This window comes from Magnolia sinica, chromosome 2 (assembly GCF_029962835.1).
Source record: "Magnolia sinica isolate HGM2019 chromosome 2, MsV1, whole genome shotgun sequence".
Taxonomy (NCBI): Eukaryota; Viridiplantae; Streptophyta; class Magnoliopsida; order Magnoliales; family Magnoliaceae; genus Magnolia; species Magnolia sinica.
The window spans coordinates 10,869,521-10,892,304 of record NC_080574.1 but is presented as its reverse complement, the minus strand read 5'-3'; the positions used below and the strand labels follow the sequence as shown (position 1 = coordinate 10,892,304).

At 40.2% G+C, this 22,784-nt stretch overlaps 1 protein-coding gene across 2 annotated transcripts; it reads left to right on the top strand.

Moving 5' to 3' along the window:
* The first annotated feature begins 13,188 nt into the window (after positions 1-13,188).
* On the top strand, positions 13,189-15,446 carry LOC131234633 (uncharacterized). Of its 2 annotated transcripts, none has more exons than XM_058231568.1 (5): positions 13,189-13,398; positions 13,621-13,674; positions 13,755-13,837; positions 13,966-14,147; positions 14,852-15,446. In XM_058231568.1, exons 1-5 carry the CDS (start codon positions 13,193-13,195, stop codon positions 15,062-15,064), a joined length of 738 nt encoding a protein of 245 aa, XP_058087551.1. In that variant the 5' UTR covers positions 13,189-13,192; the 3' UTR covers positions 15,065-15,446. The 2 variants fall into 2 exon arrangements, with proteins under 2 accessions (XP_058087551.1, XP_058087544.1); XM_058231561.1 differs by having other exon boundaries at positions 13,966-14,189.
* Positions 15,447-22,784: the final 7,338 nt, after the last annotated feature.

Below are 22,784 nucleotides of genomic sequence, written 5' to 3'. Positions count from 1 at the left end.
ACATTTGTGACATACATGAGATGGGACGCACCGGGAATACAAAAGATCATGTCCCTGCATGCATGGAAACGATCGATGGTTTAAAAGACTTGCCAAGGGTCCACTTCAACATACACACGTGTTCCATTAGATGAGTGGTCCACCTATTCCACACACGATGATCTTCACCGTCGAATCCTCATTACCCAAGGATCAGATGTCTCACACTGGCATGAGTGTGAGACAGTATGATATATCATACTTATACACGGCGGTTGAAACCAAGCGTGCAAATGCCTAATAATCAGATGGTTTGGATCGTCCCATTCTTATAATTTCGGAATAATACTACAATAATACAATACAACAATATAACAATACCACACGTTGGTCATAATTCAAATGTCTTTGATTGAATTAGATGCATGCCACGCTCGTGAGGATTGACTGAGTAAGCAATGCGGATTGTCTTTGTTGAAGGGACAGCGAATCCCTGCATGATCGCCTCCGTTTATTTAGTCCATGGTCATGACGTCAGATGAGGTAAGCTGAGGTCAGCTGAAAAACTTAAAAATTAAAAATAAAAATACATACCTATTTAGGCTTTGGTTATGTATGTATTTTAACATTCAGTGTCCTTTCTTGGATTCCTATTGTATATAAGGTAGCAACCCAATCGTTGACATAACGAACTCCTATGGTAGGCAGAATCCTAAAAACGATGGAGATATAAAGCTCCAGTGGATTGGGTTCTTATCCTTGCTACGGTGGTAGATTCCTAGGAATTTTAACACCAGGCGTAGGGTTCGATACCCATAGGCGGCGAAATCCCACTACGGCGTGTGTGGGAGGTGCGTGTCTGAAAAAAAAAAAAAAAACGCTCAAGTGGACAACTTCACATAAAGCAATGGACAATGATGCCAACTGTTGAAATCTTCTTAGGGCTAACCATGATATTTACTTACAAACCAACCTCTTCATACGGTCATAAAGATCCAAAACTTCCGTGGCCTCAAAAAAATTTCAATGTATGCATTCAATTCTTACTTTATGTGGTGTGGTCCTCTTGAACTTTATATATCCTTCAATTTTGGGATCATGTGCTAAAATGTGTTAGCAAAATGGATGGACGGCATGGATAATACATATACACCACAGTGGGTCTCACAAAGTCCTGGCACCATGTGGTCACTGTGGATCCACAAAGTCCTTGCACCACAGTCAATCCCGGAGAGTCCTTACACCACCAAAATGGAAGACGCTGTTTGGCTGTTGACCCAACACCTGCAAGCTAGCAGGTGTCAAAGCTTTGTGGGCCTGTGTAGGTGTCTCATCCACTGTTCATCCATTTTTTGAGCTCATTTAAGTGCATGAGTCCAAAAATAATGTAGCTGAAAGGCTCCAATGAGCTACACTGCAGGAGAGCGTGGGGATCGAATTCTAAATGCTGCAACGCCACACAAGATTTGGATCTATGTTTCAGTTTTCCCTTCATACAGGGTTACGTGACGTAATCAACAGTTAGGATTGCAAATAAATTCAATCAACGCTGTTTCCGGCTGGTGTGGTCTACCTGAGATTTATATCTTTCTCATTTTGTTGGGAAATTGACCGTATTGGCCTCGATATATGGTTAAATTCCCTAAAAAAAATCAACCTTTCAAATGTTCTGATGGTTACCTTCTGACAACCTCCGAAAATTACTTGGACTAAAATATCATTGGTCCTTGGGTCAGTAGTTGTACAGTTTTTCAATTAATGACATGCACATAACCCTTTTTTGGGCGTGGGCAAGGCCCAACTCGTGGGGCCCACACTGATGTATGTGTATAATCAATGCCGCCCATCTTTCTTGTCATGTCATTTTAGGGCCTGTTTGGCCAGGCAGATCCCACGGTATTAAGAGGGATGGGATCGGCAATATCCTAGGATAGGCATGACAAGCCAAACAGATCAGGTGAACTTGTCCTAGGATATGAGCAATCCCATGGATCTTAAGACAATCCACTGACATCACCATTATTACCTTAAAATTGATCCTATCCCTTGGTTGGATGGATTGAAAGGTAAAATCCCGGGATATGCACGGAGTGCCAAACAGACCGAGTGAACAGATCCCGGGATATGAGCAATCCCATGGATCTTAAGACAATCCATTGACACCACCATCATTACCTTCAAAATTGATCCCATCCCTCCTAATACCATGGGATCTGCCCAGCCAAACAGGCCCTTAGGGTTAGAGCCCAAATATCAACCTAATCCAGTGCTCGTGTGGCCCACATAATAGAAAATAATGGTGCCTGTTGAAACTTTCCAGGCTTACTATAATGTTTGTTAGAAGTGGACACTGCAAAAGTCATGACTTTTTGAGCCGACGGTAAGCTAGCCGACAAGGTGGATGGATTGGATCACCCCATCGTGGGCCTTAGGACATAGTACTAATGGCTAGGTAATAAAGAAAGTAAACACATTGAAAACAACGATCCATCCATACAACATGACAACCACGACCCATATAACATGACAACTACGACCCATGCAAACCACAACCCATATGGGCCCACGTTGATGTATGTGTATAATCCATGCCGCCCATCCTTTTTGTTGTGCAATTTTAGGGGTAGGGCCCAAATATCAGCCTAATCCAACACTCATGTGGGCCAACAAATAGAAAATAATGGTAACTGTTGAAACCTTTGGAGCTTACTGTGATGTTTGTTAGAAGTGGACACTGCCTAAGACAAGACTTTTTAGGGCCACGGCAAGTTGGCAGACAAGGTGGATGGATCGAATCATCCAATTGTGGGCCTTAGGATATGGTACTAATGGATTGGTAGAAAAGGAAGTGAACACGTTGAAAACCACGGTCCATTCAACATGACAACCACGACCCATATAACATGGCAACAACAAACCCATGCAAACCACGACCCAAATGGGCCTACATTAATATATGTGTATAATCCATACCGCCCATCCTTTTTGCTATGTCATTTTAGGGGTAAGGCCCAAATATTTGCCTGATCCAGTGCTCGTGTAGGCTACAAAATAGAAAATAATGGTAACTGTTGAAACTTTCCAAACTCACTGTGATGTTTTTTAGAAGTGGACATTGGCCAAGCTAGGAGTTTTTAGGCCCACGGCAAGCTGGCCAACAAGGTGGATGGATCAGATCATCCCATTGTGTGTCTTAAGTTATGGTACCAATGGCTTATTAAAAAAGGAAGTGAACAAGTTAAAAACTACGATCCATGTAACATGACAACCACAACCCATATAATATGGCAACTATAACCCACACAAACCATGACCCAAATGGGCCCACATTGATGTATGTGTATAATCTATGATGCCTATCCTTTTTACCGTGTCATTTTAGGGGTAAGGCCCAAATATCAGCCTGATCCAGCGCTCATGTGGGCCACAAAATATAAAATAATGGTGATTGTTGAAACTTTCTAGGGTCATTGTGATGTTTGTTAGAAGTGGACATTACCCAAGACAAGACTTTTTGGGCCACGACAAGTTGGCTGATAAGGTGGATGGATCGGACCATCCCATTATGGACCTTAGAATATGATACCAATGACTAGGTAGTAGAGGAAGTGAACACGTTGAAAACCACGATCCATACAACATGACAATCACGACCCATATAACATGGTAACTACGACCCATATAAACCATGACCCATATGGGCCCACATTAATGTATGTGTATAATCCATGCTACTTGTCCTTTTTGTCGTGTCATTTTATGGGTAAGGCCCAAATATCAGCCTGATCCAGCACTCGTGTGGGCCACAAAATAGAAAATAATGGTGACTGTTGAAACTTTTCAAGCTCATTGTGAAGTTTGTTAGAAGTGGACACTGCCCAAGTCAATACTTTTTGAGCCCACGGCAAGCTGGCCGACAAGGTGGATAGATCAGATCACTTATTGTAGGCCTTAAGCTATGGTGCTAATGGTTTGGTAGAAAAGGAAGTGATCACGTTGAAAACCACGGTCAATACAACATAACAACCACGACCCATATTACATTGCAACTACGGCCCATGCAAACCACGACCCAAATGGGCCCACATTAATGTATGTGTATAATTCATGCCACCCATCCTTTTTGCCGTGTCATTTTAGGGGTATGGCCTAGATATCAGCCCGATCCATTGCTTGTGTGGCCCACAAAATAGAAAATAATAGTGACTGTTGAAACTTTTCAGGCTCATTGTGATATTTGTTAGAAGTGGACATTGCCCAAGTTAGGACTTTTTGGGCCCATGGCGAGCTAGCCAACAAGGTGGATGGATCATATCACCCCATTGTAAGCTTTAATCTATGGTACCGATGGTTTGGTAGAAAAAGAAGTGAACACGTTAAAAACCACGATCTATACAACACCACAACCATGACCCATATAACATGGCAATTACGACCCATGCAAATCACGACCCAAATGGGCCATGATTTTATTGGTCGTAGTTGTCATGTTATATGGGTCGCAGTTGTCCTGTTAAATGGGTTGCAGTTGTCCTATTATATGGGTCGCAGTTATCTTGTTATATGGGTCGCAGTTGTCCTATTATATGGGTCGCAATTGTCATGTTATATGGGATACAGTTGTCCTGTTATATGGGTCGCAGTTATCATGTTATATAGGTCGTGGTTGTCCTGTTATATGAGTCACAGTTGTCATGTTATATGGGTCGCAGTTGTTCTATTATATGAGTCACAATTGTCATGTTCTATGAGTCACAATTGTCTTGTTATATGGGTCGCAGTTGTATGGATCGCAGTTGTCCTCGCAATTATCCTGTTATATGGGTCGTGGTTATCATGTTCTATTGGTCGTGGTTATCATGTTATATGGATCATGGTTGTAATGTGATGTGTAAAGTTCATAAGGGTCAAGATTGTCATGTGATGTGGACCCCACCTTGATGTATATGTTTAATCCACGCTATCCACCACCTTTTCCATATTATTTTAGGCTGTGAGCCAAAAAATGAGAAACATCCGAGTCCCGAGTAGACTGCACCGAGGGAAATAAAGTCTCATTGTTGGAACTTTCTAAGGCCTACTGTTGTGTGTGTATGGGCCGTGGTTTGTATGGGTTGTAGTTGCCATATTATATGGGTCGTGGTTGTCATGTTGTATGGATCGTGATTTGCATAGGTCGTGGTTGTCATGTTTTATGGGTCGTGGTTGTCATGTTGCATGGATCATGGTTTTCTACATGTTCACTTCCTTTTTTACCAAGTCATTGGTACCATAGCTTAAGGCTCATAATGGGGTAATTCGATCCATCCACCTTGTCGGCCAGCTTACCGTGGGCCAAAAAAGTCCTAACTTAGGCAATGTTCACTTCTAACAAACATCACAATGAACTTAGAAAGTGTCAACAGTCACCATTATTTTCTATTTTATGGCCCACACGAGCATTGGATCAGGCTGATATTTGGGCCCTACCCCTAAAATGATACAGCAAAAAGGATAGGCGACATGAATTATACACATACATAAATGTAGGCCCATTTGAGTCGTGGTTTGCATGAGTCATAGTTGCCATGTTATATAGGTCGTGGTTATCATGTTGAATGGATCGTGGTTTTCAACATGTTCACTTATTTTTCTACCAAACCATTAGTACCATGGCTTAAGGCCCACAATGGGGTGATCCAATCTATCCACCTTGTCGACCAACTTGCCATGGGCCCAAAAAGTCCTGTCTTGGGCAGTGTCCACTTCTAAGAAACATCACAATGAGCCTATAAAATTTCAACAGTCACCATTATTTTCTATTTTGTAGCCCACGCGAGCGCTAGATCAGGCAATATTTGGGCCTTACCCCTAAAATGACACGGCAAAAAGGATGGGCAGCATGGATTATACACATACAACAATGTAGGCCCATTTGGGTCGTGGTTTGCATGGGTCGTATTTGCCATGTTATATGGGTGGCGGTTTTCATGTTGAATGGATCGTGATTTTCAATGTGTTCACTTTATTTTCTACCAAACCATTAATACCATATCTTAAGGCCCACAATGGGGTGATCTGATTCATCCACCTTGTCGGCTAGCTTGTCGTGGGCCCAAAAAGTATTGTCTTGGGCAGTGTCCACTTATAATGAACATCACAGTGAGCCAAGAAAGTTTCAACAGTCACCATTATTTTCTATTTTATGGCCCACACGAGTGCTGGATCAGGCTAATATTTGGGCCTACCCCTAAAATGACATGGCAAAAAGGATGAGCAGCATGGATTATACAAATACATCAATGTGGGCCCATATGAGTTGTGGTTTGCATGGGTAGTAGTTACCATGTTATATGGGTGGTGGTTGTTATGTTGAATGGATCGTGGTTTTCAACGTGTTCACTTTCTTTTCTACCAAACCATTGATATCATATCTTAAGGCCTACAATAGGGTAATCCGATCCATCCACCTTGTTGGCTAGCTTGTCGTTGGCCCAAAAAGTCCTGTCTTGGGCAATGTCCACTTCTAATGAACATCACAGTGACCCTAGAAAGTTTCAACAGTTATCATTATTTTCTATTTTGTAGCCCACACGAGCGTTGGATTAGGCTGATATTTGGGTTCTACCCCTAAAATGACACAGCAAAAAGGATGGGCGGCATGGATTATACACATATATCAATATCGGCCCATATGGGTCGTAGTTTGCATAGGTTGTAATTGTCATGCTATATGAGTCGTGGTTGTCATGTTGTACGTATCGTGATTTTCAACGAGCACTAGATCAGATTGATATTTGGGCCCTATTCCTAAAATGACATGGCAATAAGGATGGGCGGAATGGATTATACACATACATCAGTGTGGGCCCCACGAGTTGGTCCTTGCCAACTCTCAAAAAAGGATTTTGTACCCATCATTAAATACGATGTAATTTCTTATTCACTGAAAAACCCTACAAATATTGAACCGATAACAAAGGGCATTTTAGTTCAAGTAATTTTCAAAAGCTTGTCACAAAGCCACCCACGTAGTATTTGAATGGTTAAATCTCTTTAGGGAATTTGACCGTAGGCCAATAAAGACAACTTCCCAATGTTTTTCCCATGCCCTAAGATGAGGGGACAAGATATACGCGCACCATGAAGAAAATACATACATCATGGTGGGGCCACATAACTTCGACATCAGCTAGCTGGCTGAGGGTGGTGTCACGAGCCAAACCGCGTCCAAAACGATGTCCTGAAATTAAGTTGGCGGTACCCAATCCAATTCCAAGAAGAGAAGAGAATGCTCTGAAGTGTGGAACTTCAGTGGGTCCCACCATGATGTATGTGTTGGATCCACACGGTCCATTCACTTTTATACATCATTTTAAGGAAAATGAGACGAATCCAAAATGAAGTAGATGCACGGCTCAAGTGGACCACACCCCAGGAAGAAGTGGAAATTTGATGCTTACGGTTGAAAACTTCTTGGGGCCAATGAAGGCCCTGGTATCTGTGTTTTCTCTTAATCCAGGTCTATGTGACCTGACAAGGTGGACCCTAAAAAGGTTTCAACGACCGTCGTTCATTCCCCACTTCATTATGTGTTGTGGTCCACTTGAGCTTTGCATACACCTCATTTTTCGCTGCCCAGGAAAAATGAATGGCCGGTGTGGATCTAACACATTCATTATGGTGGGGCTCACAGAAGTTCCAGACGTTAAAACATTCCATGTTATGCAGTAATTCCGGAGAGAAAATCGGTTCCTACTGGAAATCCTCTTTCATTTTTTCTTTTTAGTTTTTTTAGGCTGATGTCAGCTGATGTTATCAGTGCTGACGCGGATTGCGTACTACCCCGCTTGGACAATAATCCTACCATATGGGGCCCTGTAGGGCCTACCACGATGAGGCAGATCCAACCTGAAACGGACCACACCAAAAAATAGTGAGTTTGGATTCAGTCATCTGTAGTGTGGTCCACTTGAGCGTTGGATCTATCTCATTTTTGGACTCATATCTTAAAAAGATCTAAGAAAATGTGTGAATGGCGTAGATAAACAGATATATTAAGGTGGCCCCAAAGTAGCCTCCGTATAGATAATTATTATCCGGCGGATCGTATGCAATCCGCTTGCCTAAGTTTATTATACGAAACTTTGGAAATAGGCCGCTACTAATTAAATGGGGTGACTTATCCACTTTGCCCGCTGCTACACGTAGAGTAATCTAAACGCTACAAATTAAAGGAACCATCAGGAGGTGGGGTTTTTTTTTTTTCTAAAGAAAGTAAGCTCAAGCCACTGAGATTTCATTGATACAAGAAAATTTAGAACCTTTCAGGTGGGTCTCAACAAAAAGATTTTGGACCGCACCTACCATATGAACACAACCTAGGGTAGACACTAAGATCGGGTGAAAGCATCCTGGAGGCCCTTCCCTCGAAAGCCATCAGGAGGCGGTTGTGAATGATTACTGGGGATATGTTCCATCCGCAATATGTTTCACAATTTGGATGGCCTGAATTCGTGTAAAAGTCGTCATTTGAACGGTGGTGAGGGACAACCATTTTGAAAACAATAGGAAACTATCGCGGTGGTCTGTCTCATTTTTCACTGGAGAGGGGCTGCTCGTGATATTTTTGTTTATCCACCTTGTACATTCCTCTTCGCATATCATTACATGATACAAGCTCAAAAATAAGGAAAATCCAGTGCCCGAGTAGGCCACACCAGTGTCATAAATTATACATGAGAAAGGGTAATCTTACCAAAGATTGAAGAATATGCTCCGTACAATAAATTTGAATGTTGTACTTGATTGATGTGGCTGAATTATTGTAAGGCTTCCCAAGTCGTTCACATGCTTGTATTGCTAGAGCGACCATCTCACGGATGGACGGTGTGGATATACAACAAATCATCAAGGTGGGCCCCAAGGTAAGGTAACACCTTAGCTGACCATGTGGGGCACACCTTGATGACTATGTTGCATATCTACGCCGTCCATCCTTTTTCTAGATCACTTTAAGACTTAATCCCAAAACTTAATCAGATCCAAATCTCAGGTGGACCAAACCACCGGAAACAATGGGAGCTGGAAAAACAAATGGATAGCGTCAACGGCAAGGGGAAAAACACCTAATCCGCTCCCCTTCCCTGGGTACTCTCCACTCTCCGGACTTGAGGCATGCCATTTGCCAAAGGTGCAACAGGGATTTCGATAGAATGCAGACTACTGTAAAGGTCGTAATTCACACCGTTGGATGGCGTATGTGGCAGAGAAGCGGGGATTTCATCATGTACTAAATGCTTCCAACAGCCCTGCACCAAAAATAACAACGCTTGTACGAAAAAATGAATATTTATGAAAAACAGTCATCTGTCACTTCAATGGACAAGTGAGGTTCTCTTGATGATTGTACTAGCATGATCTCTGTGCACACTACCTAATAGGTGGGCCTGATCTCAATCCAAGTGTGCCATCTGGCGGTAAGAACGAGGCCCTGCACTGTACCCATCATGCGGACTGGACGAAAGCCGAATTTGTATGGATTTTATCCAAAGAGGTTTGAATCCTGAGTGGCACGTTTGTAAAGCGAAACGCGCGAAAAGGGTGGAATTTTCCCATCGGTCTAACATCCCTAGTCAGCTGGTGTGGGCCACGATCAAACTAGCCTAAGCGTCACTGTCTTGAATTTTTATTTCTTAAACTTATCACCCAAGAAATTAACCTCCACTTTCCTAACTTTCAACACGTAAGCCCTAACATTCAACATGTAATCCGCGTAAAATATTCAAACGTCCGCCTCTTGCCTAGATTTGAAAATAGCCGAGCTAGCGTAACTAGCGCCGGTACCTCGCACACCAATAGACCCCGCGGTGGAATTTTCACGAGATCCACGCAACGCAGTCCACGAGGTATGCTGCCTTCTAGGGCTGGGACGGGACGACTGGACTTGTTTAGACCTGATTCAACCCGACCTGATTAGGTGAGTCGATCCGAACCAACTAGATTTCGTTCAATCTGAACTCAAACCGAGTCGAGTTCGGGTCACCCAGTAGCTCAACTCAACTTGATCCGAAATCCAGCTTGGTACTGACTCGACTTCATCCTACGGATATAAAAGAAAACTCCAAATTTAACGTTCCAGATCTAAGATGACGAGTAGCTGAAGGAGAGGCTGCAATTATAGCAGGTGCACCTTTCTGAATTGTGATTTAGACTGTGGATACCCGTTCTACTTGACTTGACTCGGTGTTGACTCGGCTTGACTCAGTACTTGTGATCAGATCAGACTCAGTCCAAATTAGTTTAGGCCAAACACAAACTCAAATCGGCCAGGCATGGTAGACTCAATACCAAGTTAAGCCAAGTTTGGGCAAGGTCTATTTCAAAATCGGGTTGAATCAGGTCAACCCTAACTCTAGTCGACTCGTCTCAATGCCCAACTCTACTGCCTTGTGAGGCTTGCAACCCAAAAATCATGACTATCCAAAACCAGGGTAGCTCACACCCGTAGCGGACGGCGTGGTGTGACTTGGGTGGCTAGTTGACATTACCAAGTTTAGTGGGCTCTTGATGATGAATGCATTATATCCAAATCATCCATCCATTTGGTGAGATTATTTTAAGGCATGAGCCCAAAACTAAATAAGATCCAAAGCTCAAGGGGACCACATCAGAGAAAGCAATGGAGATTTAACGCCTACCATTGAAAATTTGGAGCCACGAAAGTTATGGGATATGTATAAAAAGAGTGGTGGTGTACCTGATGGAGGACGCGGATTGCGTACTACCCACGCCCTTCCCTAGCTCGGAATGGGCAGTTCTATCGGTGGGCTCACCTTGATGTATCTGTACATCCAAGCCGTCTATCCCTTTTCACATATTATTTTAAGGCATCAAAACAAAAATGAAGCAGATCCAACGGTCAAATGGACCACGCCACTGATGACTCTTGCATTTAATGTAATTGACATTTAATGCTTTGTGCATTTTAATGCAACCAAGCTTAATATTTGGTGTGGTCCACTTGAGCGCTGGATCTTTTTGTGCTCATGCCTTAAAATAATATGAGAAAAGGGATCGGCGGCTTAGATGTACAGATACATCACAATGGGCCCACCCATAAAACTGCCCGTTCAGAGCTAGGGATGGGCAGGGGTAGTACGCAATCCGCGTCCCGTGATGGAGGGGTGGATTTTATGCATGTCAAGTCTTTTCCACAAGTTAGAGAGAATGGGAGCCGATTAGGAGTGACTCACCCAAGACAGTGAGGGCCATGCTATGGGCCCACCTTAATGTATTTATTCTATGCCCATGCCATTCATCCATTTATCTAGATCATTATAGGCACGATCCATAAAATGAAAGAAGATCCAAATCTTAGGTGGATCATACTTTACAAAACAGTGGTGATTGAATGTCCTACCATTAAAAACTTCTTAGGGTGCCTGATAAGGCTAGATTAAGGAGAAAAACAAATATTAGATTGATCCAAAACTTTTGTAGTGTATTAATGGTCAATCACCAGTGTTTCTTATGACACTGTCCACCTGAAAATTGGATTTGCATCTGGGAAAGAGGATGGACTGCGTGGATACAAAATAGATTCATCTAAGGTGGGCCCACGGTTAGGGCGGCACCGTCCTGGGTGAGTCCTCGGTCTCACCTAATCCTCTCCCGATGCGATGGCACCGTAAAGTGGCCACCCCACCCCAGGTACACACGAATTCTCCATTTGGGGCTACGAACATTGACTTTTTGTAACAAGTCATAATGATTATTAACTACTTCCAAATCAAATAAGAAAGGGACATGACCCAGACTTTTGATCCAATACAGCTAGATGTATCACAATATGGTATGTGGGGGATTTGGCCTCAGAATATGAGACAATCTTACACTGATCCAAACCGTTTATCTGACAAGACTCACTTTGTGATGTGGAAGACAACAAATAAAATCTATCAATTATATTATTTCAACCATTTAATAATTTAGTTTTTTGCTTTTAACATGACCATAACCTTTATATAATCAAAGGGTTGAAATATTTGTATTCCCATCCAAAGGGAGCTCTATCAAATAAACGGTTTTATCATTCAATAGGGCCCAAATCCAACTGATAGTCTCTCTATGCATATCATTTTAATACATCGAGATGCACTCGATCGAGCCAACCTCCGTGACCAATATCCGTAAAAAAACACGCTGGTCTACCAGCCATACGGGCTACCACTGTACGGAAAGAATGGACAGCTTTGAAAAACTAGCCAGGGGTCCACATTCAAGTAGTAATAAGTGTAGGCCACCTGATTAGAAAACCATTTTGATTTTTGCGCAAGTTCATCGACAGATTGTATTCAGAACCGCCCACATTTCTGATACGCTTGGAAAATTGGCACATGTGCTGCGTGTAGCCAACCTCCAAGCAGCTTATAAGCTGACTTTTCAACCATTAAGGTTATCAAGGAATTGTTTCCAAAATACAAATGGTCCCTTCCTTTGGGGCGTGTTTGATTTTCGGTGGCTGGCTGTGTAAATACCCATGAAATAAGTAATTACCACCATTTCACCCGTTTGAAAATCCTTCCATAAAATTTAGCATACTTTTTACTTCGGAAACCAGTTTAAAAGAGTTATTTAAAATTTTTAAACCTCTAGGTGATGTATATGATAAATCCATTTCGTCTAGTCATTTTAACACTATTTTAAGTGATAAGCTAAAATATGACGTAGATTGAATACTTAAATGGCCCACACCAAAAGAAACAGTGGGCCCGAGAGGTTTTTAATGATAAGTATTTGATTTCCTTTTTCTAGTGGCGTGGTCCACTTGAGCTTTCGATATGCCTCTTTTTTTTTTGGCTTATGCCATAAATTCATCAGACATAATAAAGTAACGGTGTGGATAAGCAATAAGCATCATAGTGGGACCCACAAATATGTTGTAGCGCTCTGAATTTTTGTATAAAAAATGCATGCACTCGAATCAAACATCAGAAAAAGTGAGGTAAATAAGGAGAAAATAATTTTTACATATTTTCAAAGTATTTCCATGTGAATTGATAAAGCAAATAAGCCCTAAGTAGAATGATATGAACGCGTTATTGATTATAGCTCTCAATATAAAGCTTGTCTATCTGGTAGCCAAACACTCAAATACCAGAGTTTCATTTTCATCAACTGATTTGGGTTACCTTGAAATCGTTGGTGATTTGAATTTTCAGCTAGAGATTTAATGAGCATGTCTATGATAAGAACCATCACTTCTAACGTCCATGGCCTCAATCTCCATCCTCGCCATCGATCACATCCCAGCATCCATAATTCTTCTCCAAGTTTAGAGATTTCCAAATTAAAACATGGATATTTGTTCGTGGCAAGTCGAGGGGCACAAACAGGCCGTATCCGCTGTGGAATGCAAAGCGAACTCCATGCAATAATGTAACTTTCGTTGGATCTCTCTCTCTCTCTCTCTCTCTCTCTCTCTCTCTCATTTTATTTGAATGTTTTGATTTTGATACAGGGACAATTACCTTCTATCAGGAGTTCCACAACCTCCACCCAACTTCCCAATCTGGTCTCTCTCTCTCTCTCTCTCTCTCTCTCTCTCTCTCTCTCTCTCTCTCTCTCTCATTTTATTTGAATGTTTTGATTTTGATACAGGGACAATTACCTTCTATCAGGAGTTCCACAACCTCCACCCAACTTCCCAATCTGGTAATGATCTAATGATATTTATGCTGATAATTCAATTCTCTCTTTTTTCCCCTCTATGCTAAAATACACCGAAAATACAGGGCATGTTGGGTTTTTGGATCGATACTCACAATAATCATACCGCTTTGGAAGCTAAAAGGTGGATTCTTACAAAAAGTAGGAAGTAAGCATCTAGAACCAACATGCTTTTCTTTTTGTTTTTGGTCCACATGCAAGCATTGCATGCGCACCATGCTTATTTTAGTGTTAGATGCTTAGGTTTTTACTCGTGTTGGATTTCGAATGGTTTAGGTAAGGTAGAACAGGTTGTAGATATTGTAGAGGATGTAGCTGAGGCCGTGGAAGATGTGGCTGAGGTCATGGAAGATGTCGCCGAGGCAGTAGAGAAGGTATCATCTGACGTGGCCGACAATCTTCCTAAGGGTGGGATACTTAGGGATGCGGCCTTGTGGATTGGGAACACGTCCAAAGAGGTTAGGGAGGATGCCCAGCAGACATTAGATTTCATTAACAAGGTCTGATCTCCATCTTATAACCATTGAGGAACTCCTTTTTGTAGGCAGGCTACACCGAGTTTGGTTGTGAGGTGACTTGATCACCATCCGATCGCTAGATTGCTATGATCAGAGACAGAAATCACTATGGCCTGGCTCCCAACTGGCCTAATTGATTGTGGTTTCCATATTCGACAGCCGTTCGATCAATATTCGGCTGAAATTGATTCACTCCAAAGCTTGGTGTGGTTTGAAAATGGATTTCAAGTATCAATTCTTTATTTTTCTCTTTATTTATTTATTTATTTATTTATTTTATTTATTATTTATTTTTAAAGAATTAACGATAAAATACTGCTGTGTTTATCAAAGATTATGCTGAATTGTCATGTTCTCTTTGGCCTTGTGCTTGGATGATCCAGACCGTCCATCTGTCCTGTCACATCGAATAAGTTGTACCCACAAAAAACGTCAAACCAGTGGGATAATCCCAATCATCCAATTTTCCCAGTTGAGCATGGATGTTTTGACCGTAACCTTGAAGGTAGCCAGTTGGAGAGTTGAGACTGCCCATCTATGGTAGGGCCAACCAAATGAACGGTCTAGATCATCAAAAGTGCATCCATTTGGGGCCATTATATTGGTTTGTCATCTCTTGATGCATGTTGTAAATGGGCGTGCAGGTCGATCACTTGACGGACGAAGTGGAGAAAAAGGTGGACGCGTTGATCGATTCCTTTACAGAGGATGGAGGAGAGGCCATACAAAAAGAAGCCAATGTGGACGAACGGACAGAGAAGATAGAGACAGTGGTGGGCCAGCCCCTCGCAGAACAAAGAGAGCAGGTCGAAAAGGCCGCACCATTTAAACAAGAAGCACAGGTGAGACAGTCATGACAGTACGTCGGCCGTCGTGTCTCGAAGTGGACCTTTGACTTCTCAAATGCACGAGAGCCATTCGAGAAAGATATTGGCCTAGAAACAATCACCACCATTAGTTGATAACGTGGCCCATGAACTGATCGAGCTGTTACAACCTGTAGCATTTTTTTTTTTTTCCTTTTTAATAATTTTCATTAGTCAAGCAATTTACAGGACGTTATAATAGATCATTTGACAAGCAATTTACTGGACGTTATAATTTGTATGATATTTTTAAAATTGATCTGAAAAGGGATTATATGCCGCCAAAGAGAAGGCTGTCAACGGGAGTTCTATGGCTCACAGAGACTTTGCATGCCACTCACGGCGCTAATATAATGTTGAAATTAGCTGTCTTTAATCTATGCAATTTTCGATAGGATCCACACCCTGATCGATTTGATAAAAAAAAATTTGGTTCTCCTCCTGTTACCTGTTGGCCTATTTTGATCCTGTTTGATTTGATCGAAGAGACTATCAATTTGAACGAGAAAATCCTAAAATACAAGTTTTCTTTCTGAATGGTTTTGGGCACTTTCTTTTCAATTGAAAGTATGGTTGATTCGATCGATGACCCTTGATGGGAGTCGATCCTATCGAAAGTCCTTTTGACCGTTTCCATAGTTTGGCATAATTGCATGGTTTTATTTCTAATTTTGGATCTGGGTTATATATACGGGTGTCATATAGAATTTGGGTATTCTAGGGTAATTAGAAACTCATTCTTGAGAAAGCCAGGGTTTGGAGAAAGGGGATATCGGGTTTTTCAATTTTAGGTCTTACATGTAAGTTAATTCCATCTTTTGTAATTTTGTTTTCAAAGTGGCCAGATTGCTTGTCACTTTGTACCGTAGTTTTTTCTCACAAAAAAAAAAAAAAAAAAAATTTCATGTAAATCGATGTGTTCTTATTTGAATTTTCTATCTTTGTGCTTATTTGATTCACGTCTGGGTCATGTCTGGGTGATGCTTCTGTGCACAACAAGTGGTATCAAAGCAATAAAGTTATCATGTTGGGGTTTCATATTGATTATGAAGACATGGCATCAAAGGGGACAAATGTTAAGTTTGAGATAAAGAATTTTACATGGAAAAATAATTTTGAATTGTAGAGGGTGAAGATAAAAAATCTTCTAATTTAGCAATGATTATAGTAGGTATTCCTTGGAAAAGTGAAGCATCTTGATACTACGAGTGATGAAGAGTAGAATGAACTAGATTGAAAGGTAATCAGCACAATTTAATTGTGTTTGGCTGATGAGGTCATCTATAATATCATTATTGAGACGACTACCATTAGATTGTGGGTAAAGTTGGAAAGTTTTTAGATGATAAGATCGTTTCAGAAAAAGTAGTTTTATAATTTGAAGATGGTGGAAGAGACAAATCTCAATGAACATATCAGCAACTTCAATAAAATACATTGTAAATTGATGAGCGTGGATGTAAAGGTCGATGAGAAAGACCTCTCTCCATTCTATCAACTAATCTTATTCTTGGATTTTTTTTATGTGATATTGAGAAAAGATCAAAGCCCTAGTCCTGTTGAATTCTCTACAAGAATCCTACGAGAATCTCATAGACACTCTATGCCACGGTAGGAGACCATTGATGTCGAAATCATTATCTCAGCCCTTCATTAAAATAAGTTAAGAAATAAGAACAGTGGCGAGGGTTTCTCTATGGATACGTTAGTTGCTAAGGGAAAAACTTCTTAGCGGAAGAAGAGAAATTCACGATCGAAATTGAAGTCTAAGGGCAATGGAAAAATAAAGTGTTGGAATCGTGGGGAGAGCAGACATATGAAGGACTGGTGGTCTTCTAAAAACTAGAAGAATGAGAACTCATATCATTCGCTAAATAGGCCAATTCAGTGGAATCTCATAAAGGTTCAAATAGTTGTATTGTATTGTTGGTGTCTAAAACGGGCTACTTCCATTAGGGGTGGATTTTAGATATGGGGGATTCATACCACATGACCTCTCACCGGAGTTGATTCACTGCATACATTGAGTATAATGGTGGTTTGGTTTTTATGGGCAATAATCATGCCTGTAAGATGATTGGAATTGGTTCTATTCGTATCAGAATGTTTGATGGAGTGGAACATACTATGACTAATGTGAGGCACGTTCCTGATTTGAAGAAGAATATAAATTCTTTAGATGCTCTAGATGCACTAGGATGCAAGTTCACCGGCTATGACGGTATTTGGAAAGTTTCAAAGGAGGCATTCATCATTATGAAGGCACGAAGGAGCCACAATCTTTACAGGTTGATCAAGAATATTGAATTGGGTGAAGCTACAATGTTTATAATGGAATCTACATCAACACATGTGTAGCATGTATGCCTAGGCCACATGATTGAGTATGGTATGAAGGTACTCTTAGTTCATGGTTAAATTTTTTCTTTCAAAAGTTTTGATTTAAATGTACGTGAGCATCGCGTATGTGATAAACAATCAAAATTATCATTTAAAACCGGAACATAGTAGTAAAGGACCATTGGATTATGTGCACTCTAACATGCATGTGAGGGTCGTCGCCATAGTTTCTAGATGAGGGTTGCCATTATTCGTAACAGTAATTGACAACTTCTAAAGAAAAGTGTGGGTTTATTTTATAAAGAATAAATTTGACTTATTTGCTACTTTCAAGTTTTAAAAGGTTGTGATTAAAAAACAATCAGGGTAATAGTTAAAAGTACTAAAGACGGACAATGGTGAAGAATTTACTTCAAAGGAATTCAATCAGTTTTGTAAAGATAATGAGAGTGTAAGGTACAACATAATTAAGCAAACACCAGAGCAGAATGATGTGGCAAACGTATGAATTAAACTCTTTTAGAGAGGGGCCGAAGTATATTAAGTAATGTTGCATTAGGTAAGGACTTATGGGCTGAGGTCATTAACACGACTTGCTATTTGATGAATCAATCTCCATCTATGACTATTGATTATAAGATTTCTGAAGAAATATGGAGTGGTAGAAAGTAAACTACTCGGGGCTGTGTATTTAGTTGTGATGTTGGCTCTCATGTGTCGTCTGTTGAGAGATATAAGATACACTAAAGGGCAAAGAAGTGCACATTTATTGGCTATAGTGATGGTGTAAAGGGACATAGGCTATATAACTGGGCTATAAAAAAAATCACAATGAGCCAAGATGTCAAGTTTAATGAGAATTCCTTATTCTATAAGGATGAACACAAGAAAATAGAAAAATTAACGGTGATTGATGTCAAAATCGGTGATGGTGAGACATTAAAAGAAGTAGAGCCATAGGAAGAGATATAAAAGTAGTGTAGTTGCCACCTGTAAGGAAAAATTCACCATGGATAGTAGGTTACCGTTAAGAAATATAGATAACTTAAATGTTACATTTTCCCTTATTACAGATGAAAGGACTCGTATACGTTTTGGGAGGCTCTTAATGATATATATGCAAATAAGTGGATAATAACAATGCAGGATGGGATGAATTCTTTGTATAAAAATAGAACATGAGAGTTGAAGGAGCTTTTCGCTAGATGAAAAGTGATCGGATACAAGCGAGTTTATCGTAAGAAACAGGATAGGTACAAAGCCATATTAATAGTGAAAGGTTATGCGTATGAGGAGGGTATCGACTTTAGTGAGATTTTCACACCCTACACTAAAATCATGAAATTGGAACGGCTAGGATTTTGGTTTAAAAACGGTTTTAAGCCGTTTCTAATTGTTCTACACCGTTTTCAAATTTGTTACTGTTTTAATGGCCAACATTGCTATGTCCACTTTTTTGTTGGTGTTTACCACTTGAGTTTTGGATATTCCTAATTTTTTAGATTTTATATTATTGTTACATTTTAAAATAGATAGATAGTGTGGATTTGATTAAGAGCTTCTCGGTGGACCCCACGCTGCCCTAACGGCTCACTAATATCTACCTACCCCAGCCTACGGAATCCATTTTCTCCCATTTATTGCGCTGAAAACGTCCTAACCCTCATGCGCTCTCTCTCTCTCTCTCTCTCTATCTCAGCTTCCATCTTGCCATCTCTCAACTTCTCTCTCTCTCAACTTCTATCTTGCCATCTCTCTCTCTCTCTCTCTCTCTCTCTCTCTCTCTCTCTCATTCTCTCTTTTCGGCTCTCTTTCTCGTGATCTACAGCCCTCCGGCAGTGGGATCCACCAACTTCGAAATTTCGTAGGTAATTCTCCTATTCCTCTCCCCTATCTTCTTCTTCTTAGGGATTAACCATTATAGTTTAATAATTTCAGAAAATTGTAAAAATCTATCTGGGGATTTGAAATTTCAAATCCCTAATTGGGGATTCTTGAAATTTCAATCCGCAATTGGGATTTTCGAAATTGGTTCTAATTGTGGATTTTTTAAATTTGAAATCCCTAATTGTGAATTTTTTGAAATTGTTAATCCCTAATTGCGTTGTGGATTTAGTATGAAATTGTTTAATCCAGAATTTCACAACACCTAATTGCTGCCTAGTTAGAATACTTGTTCCCTAATTGGATACGTTGAAAAATTTTGCTAAAAAAATTTCTAATCGTGTATTTGTCCATTGTTCTTCCCTAATCAGAAGTGGCAGCGATGGCGGTAGGATGGAATGATGCAATACCACCAAGCTTTCCAAACAGAGTAACCAACTCAAAAAACCCTTCACAGGAGGAACTGTAGGGTCCTGATGCATTACATGGGGCCCTGATACAATCATCCTGACCGTTGATGCAATGGGACCGATCAGCCCTGAAATGGACTACCTTAAAAGATCCGAACCCTTAGATCCCACCTAGGAAATGTTTAGGGGCATTCCCATATAGATCAACCACCTGGATCATCGAACCATGGGCCCCATAAGTAGCAACAAATTCAAACCTGGAAAACTTATGAGGCATCTCCATCCACGGTGGGTCCATTAGATTAACGGTTTGGATCATTGAATCATGGCTCCACGTGTACCAAATGAGCTCTTCCTGTCACTATTCATGTCCTGGTGCATCAGGACCTTAGAACTACACAGACGGACATGGAGATAAAGGGATTTACTTGATACTCTGGAGAATGTAAGGGTTGATACTCAGGCACTCTGAAATCGTATGAATCACATAGATTAACTCTGATCAAACCATCAAAATTTCGGGAAATACTGTACAAAATTCATCATATTGAAATCAGATTTGTTAAACAAACTTTTACTCTGATCTACAGATACTTGTTTGCTGAATTCTGACCAATGGATTGTTTCGTCTCAACCGTCCAATAAAGGTCCAAAAATCGGCTGGTTGGATAACCGAATGTGTATAGCATCTTAGTTTATGATCCATCGAAAGTGCGAAAAACCAATTGGACAGTTTAACTTTTTGTTAGTTGTCTGTAAAATGTACATTTATCAGGAAAGAGGATCCGGCACCATGACATTAGCGGTGCCATTGCCAATAGTTGATCACTGCTATGATAATACTCATGTTTTAACAAAGAACACTAGCATGGATTAATCATGAACAATGAACATGTCCCTTAACTAGATGATGCCTGGCCAACAAAGACTACTACAAATCGCACTGAAAGTCCAAATTTCCACTTAACTCAATGTTCAATCCTGATGAGAAACAGTAATAAACATACCACACACAACTGATGTCTGAAGAGATCCACTAACAGCAAAGCTGAAAGGTGAAGTCCAAACCACACAGGTGTAGCTACACTCAATCTGAATCTTTCATAAAGGAAAGAACCCTATGTTTGGATTAGGTTGGCAATGATGTTTGTTAAATAGACAACTCCACGATTTCTAGTGAAACTTTCACTGGCAATGCTCTCCTTAAATTGGGCTACACTTGAATTGGGATATTTCGAATGGTGTACATTATTTTTTATGGATCGGATCTGCCACATTTTTGGTTCATCTAATAATAATGTTGGTATGCATCTCTGTTGGACGGGTTGGATGTGAGACACACCATGCGGGCCCCGCAACTTTTGATTTTCCACTTTGTTGTAAAGAAAAAGGCAAAGGATAGCAGTAATGTAATTTCTCCTCTTGAAAAGCACTTCCCTAGAATATCGATTACTGGAGGCACTATTTGGTAAAATCCAATTCCTTTAGGAATTTTGCTTTGTCGGAAAAATCCCTTATTATTGAATAATATCGCCTTGTCTTATTCTAGTTAATTGAGAAATGGTGTGAAGCAATGGCTGGGGAGCTTCTGAAGGCGATCATAATAGACTAGGATCTGAAAATGACGAAAGCTTCGTGTTTCTAAATGCTTTTTATTAGTATTGTATTTGGCATATTTTGCTGCAGGTTCCTGAAAGGTAGTTCCTGTTGCTTTCAAAGATGAGTTTAATGAATTTCATGATCATATCAGCTGGGGCCACTAATTTGGCTTTGAATGATCCGGTGAAGAAAAGGGAGTCTTGCAGATTGACATTTTTTTCCTCTTCGTCTGATTACATTACTCCCTGTCTCTGTGTTTTTCTTTCATCTTTGTTTGTTTTAGGCTTTTCAAGAGCCCTTTGCAATTCACTTACTTGAGAAGGGAACACAGGTTAGTTTCTTCTTCTATATCACAGGATTGTACCAAAATAGGATAGGTGGATACTTGGGATTTGTTTAACTCTGAAATAGGAAGTTTTGGTTTGACAAGACTTATTTGCTAAATGGTTGGTGACATACTTTTACTGATTGTTGTTTAAAAAATGCTCCAGATAACCAAACTGCATCAAAATGTGATTAACCATTGCCTTGATAACCAGGTTGCATCAAAATGTGATGTGTCCATCTGTGCATGTGTTATATAACTACAACATGTGTTTTTCCTGACTTCATTGTGTTCAACACGCATGATCCTTGTTAGCATCACCCACCTGTAACCAAAAATAAAAACTCACATTGCTCTGTTTTCTCTGCTTCTCTTTCTTTCAAGCCCTCTAAAAATCCCAAAAACCATTTTCATTGCTTAAAATCTTCAACAACCAAAAAAAAAAAAAACCAGCTTTTTGTCTCTTATTCCTCTTTTCTTCTAAAAAAATAACAAAACGTTATAAGAACCAGAAACCAACATTCCAATAACGGCTAGAAAAAACCAGCAAAGAAATCCAAAAACAAAAAAAAATCCCAAACAGATGGAAAATACAAAATAAACAGCTTTTTTTCTGAAAAGAAACAGAGATCCCACATGAGAAAAAAAAGAAAAAGAAAAAGAAAGCAAATCCAACCCCAAAAAAAATTAGAGAAAAAGAAAAAGCAACCTGCACATATATGGTGTTTGGATGAGCAGTAGCTTTGAGAAGATAATCAGTATCCCAACGAATAGCTTCCTACAACAAATATCATCATACAGAAAAGTTATGCCCCAAAATTGAAGAACTAAAAATATAGAAAAAGATAAGGATGAGATGTCATAAAAGAGAGAGAGAGAGAGAGAGAGAGAGAGAGAGAGAGAGAGAGAGAGAGAGAGAATACTTCAAGAGCACATGCTCATCTTCTCAATTATAAACTCTGAAAAACCAAGCAAAATCTGCATTATCTAAAAACCAAATAAACATCCAACAATTCATGGGCTGAAGTGAATTCTTCCCTATACTTTTGTTCAGATATTAATCTTACCCGCTCTTTCTTTAGATCCATGGGTGCCTCAAACCTGTTGGACAGTCATGGCCTGAACAAAATGAACAATACATAGCCCCCAAAAC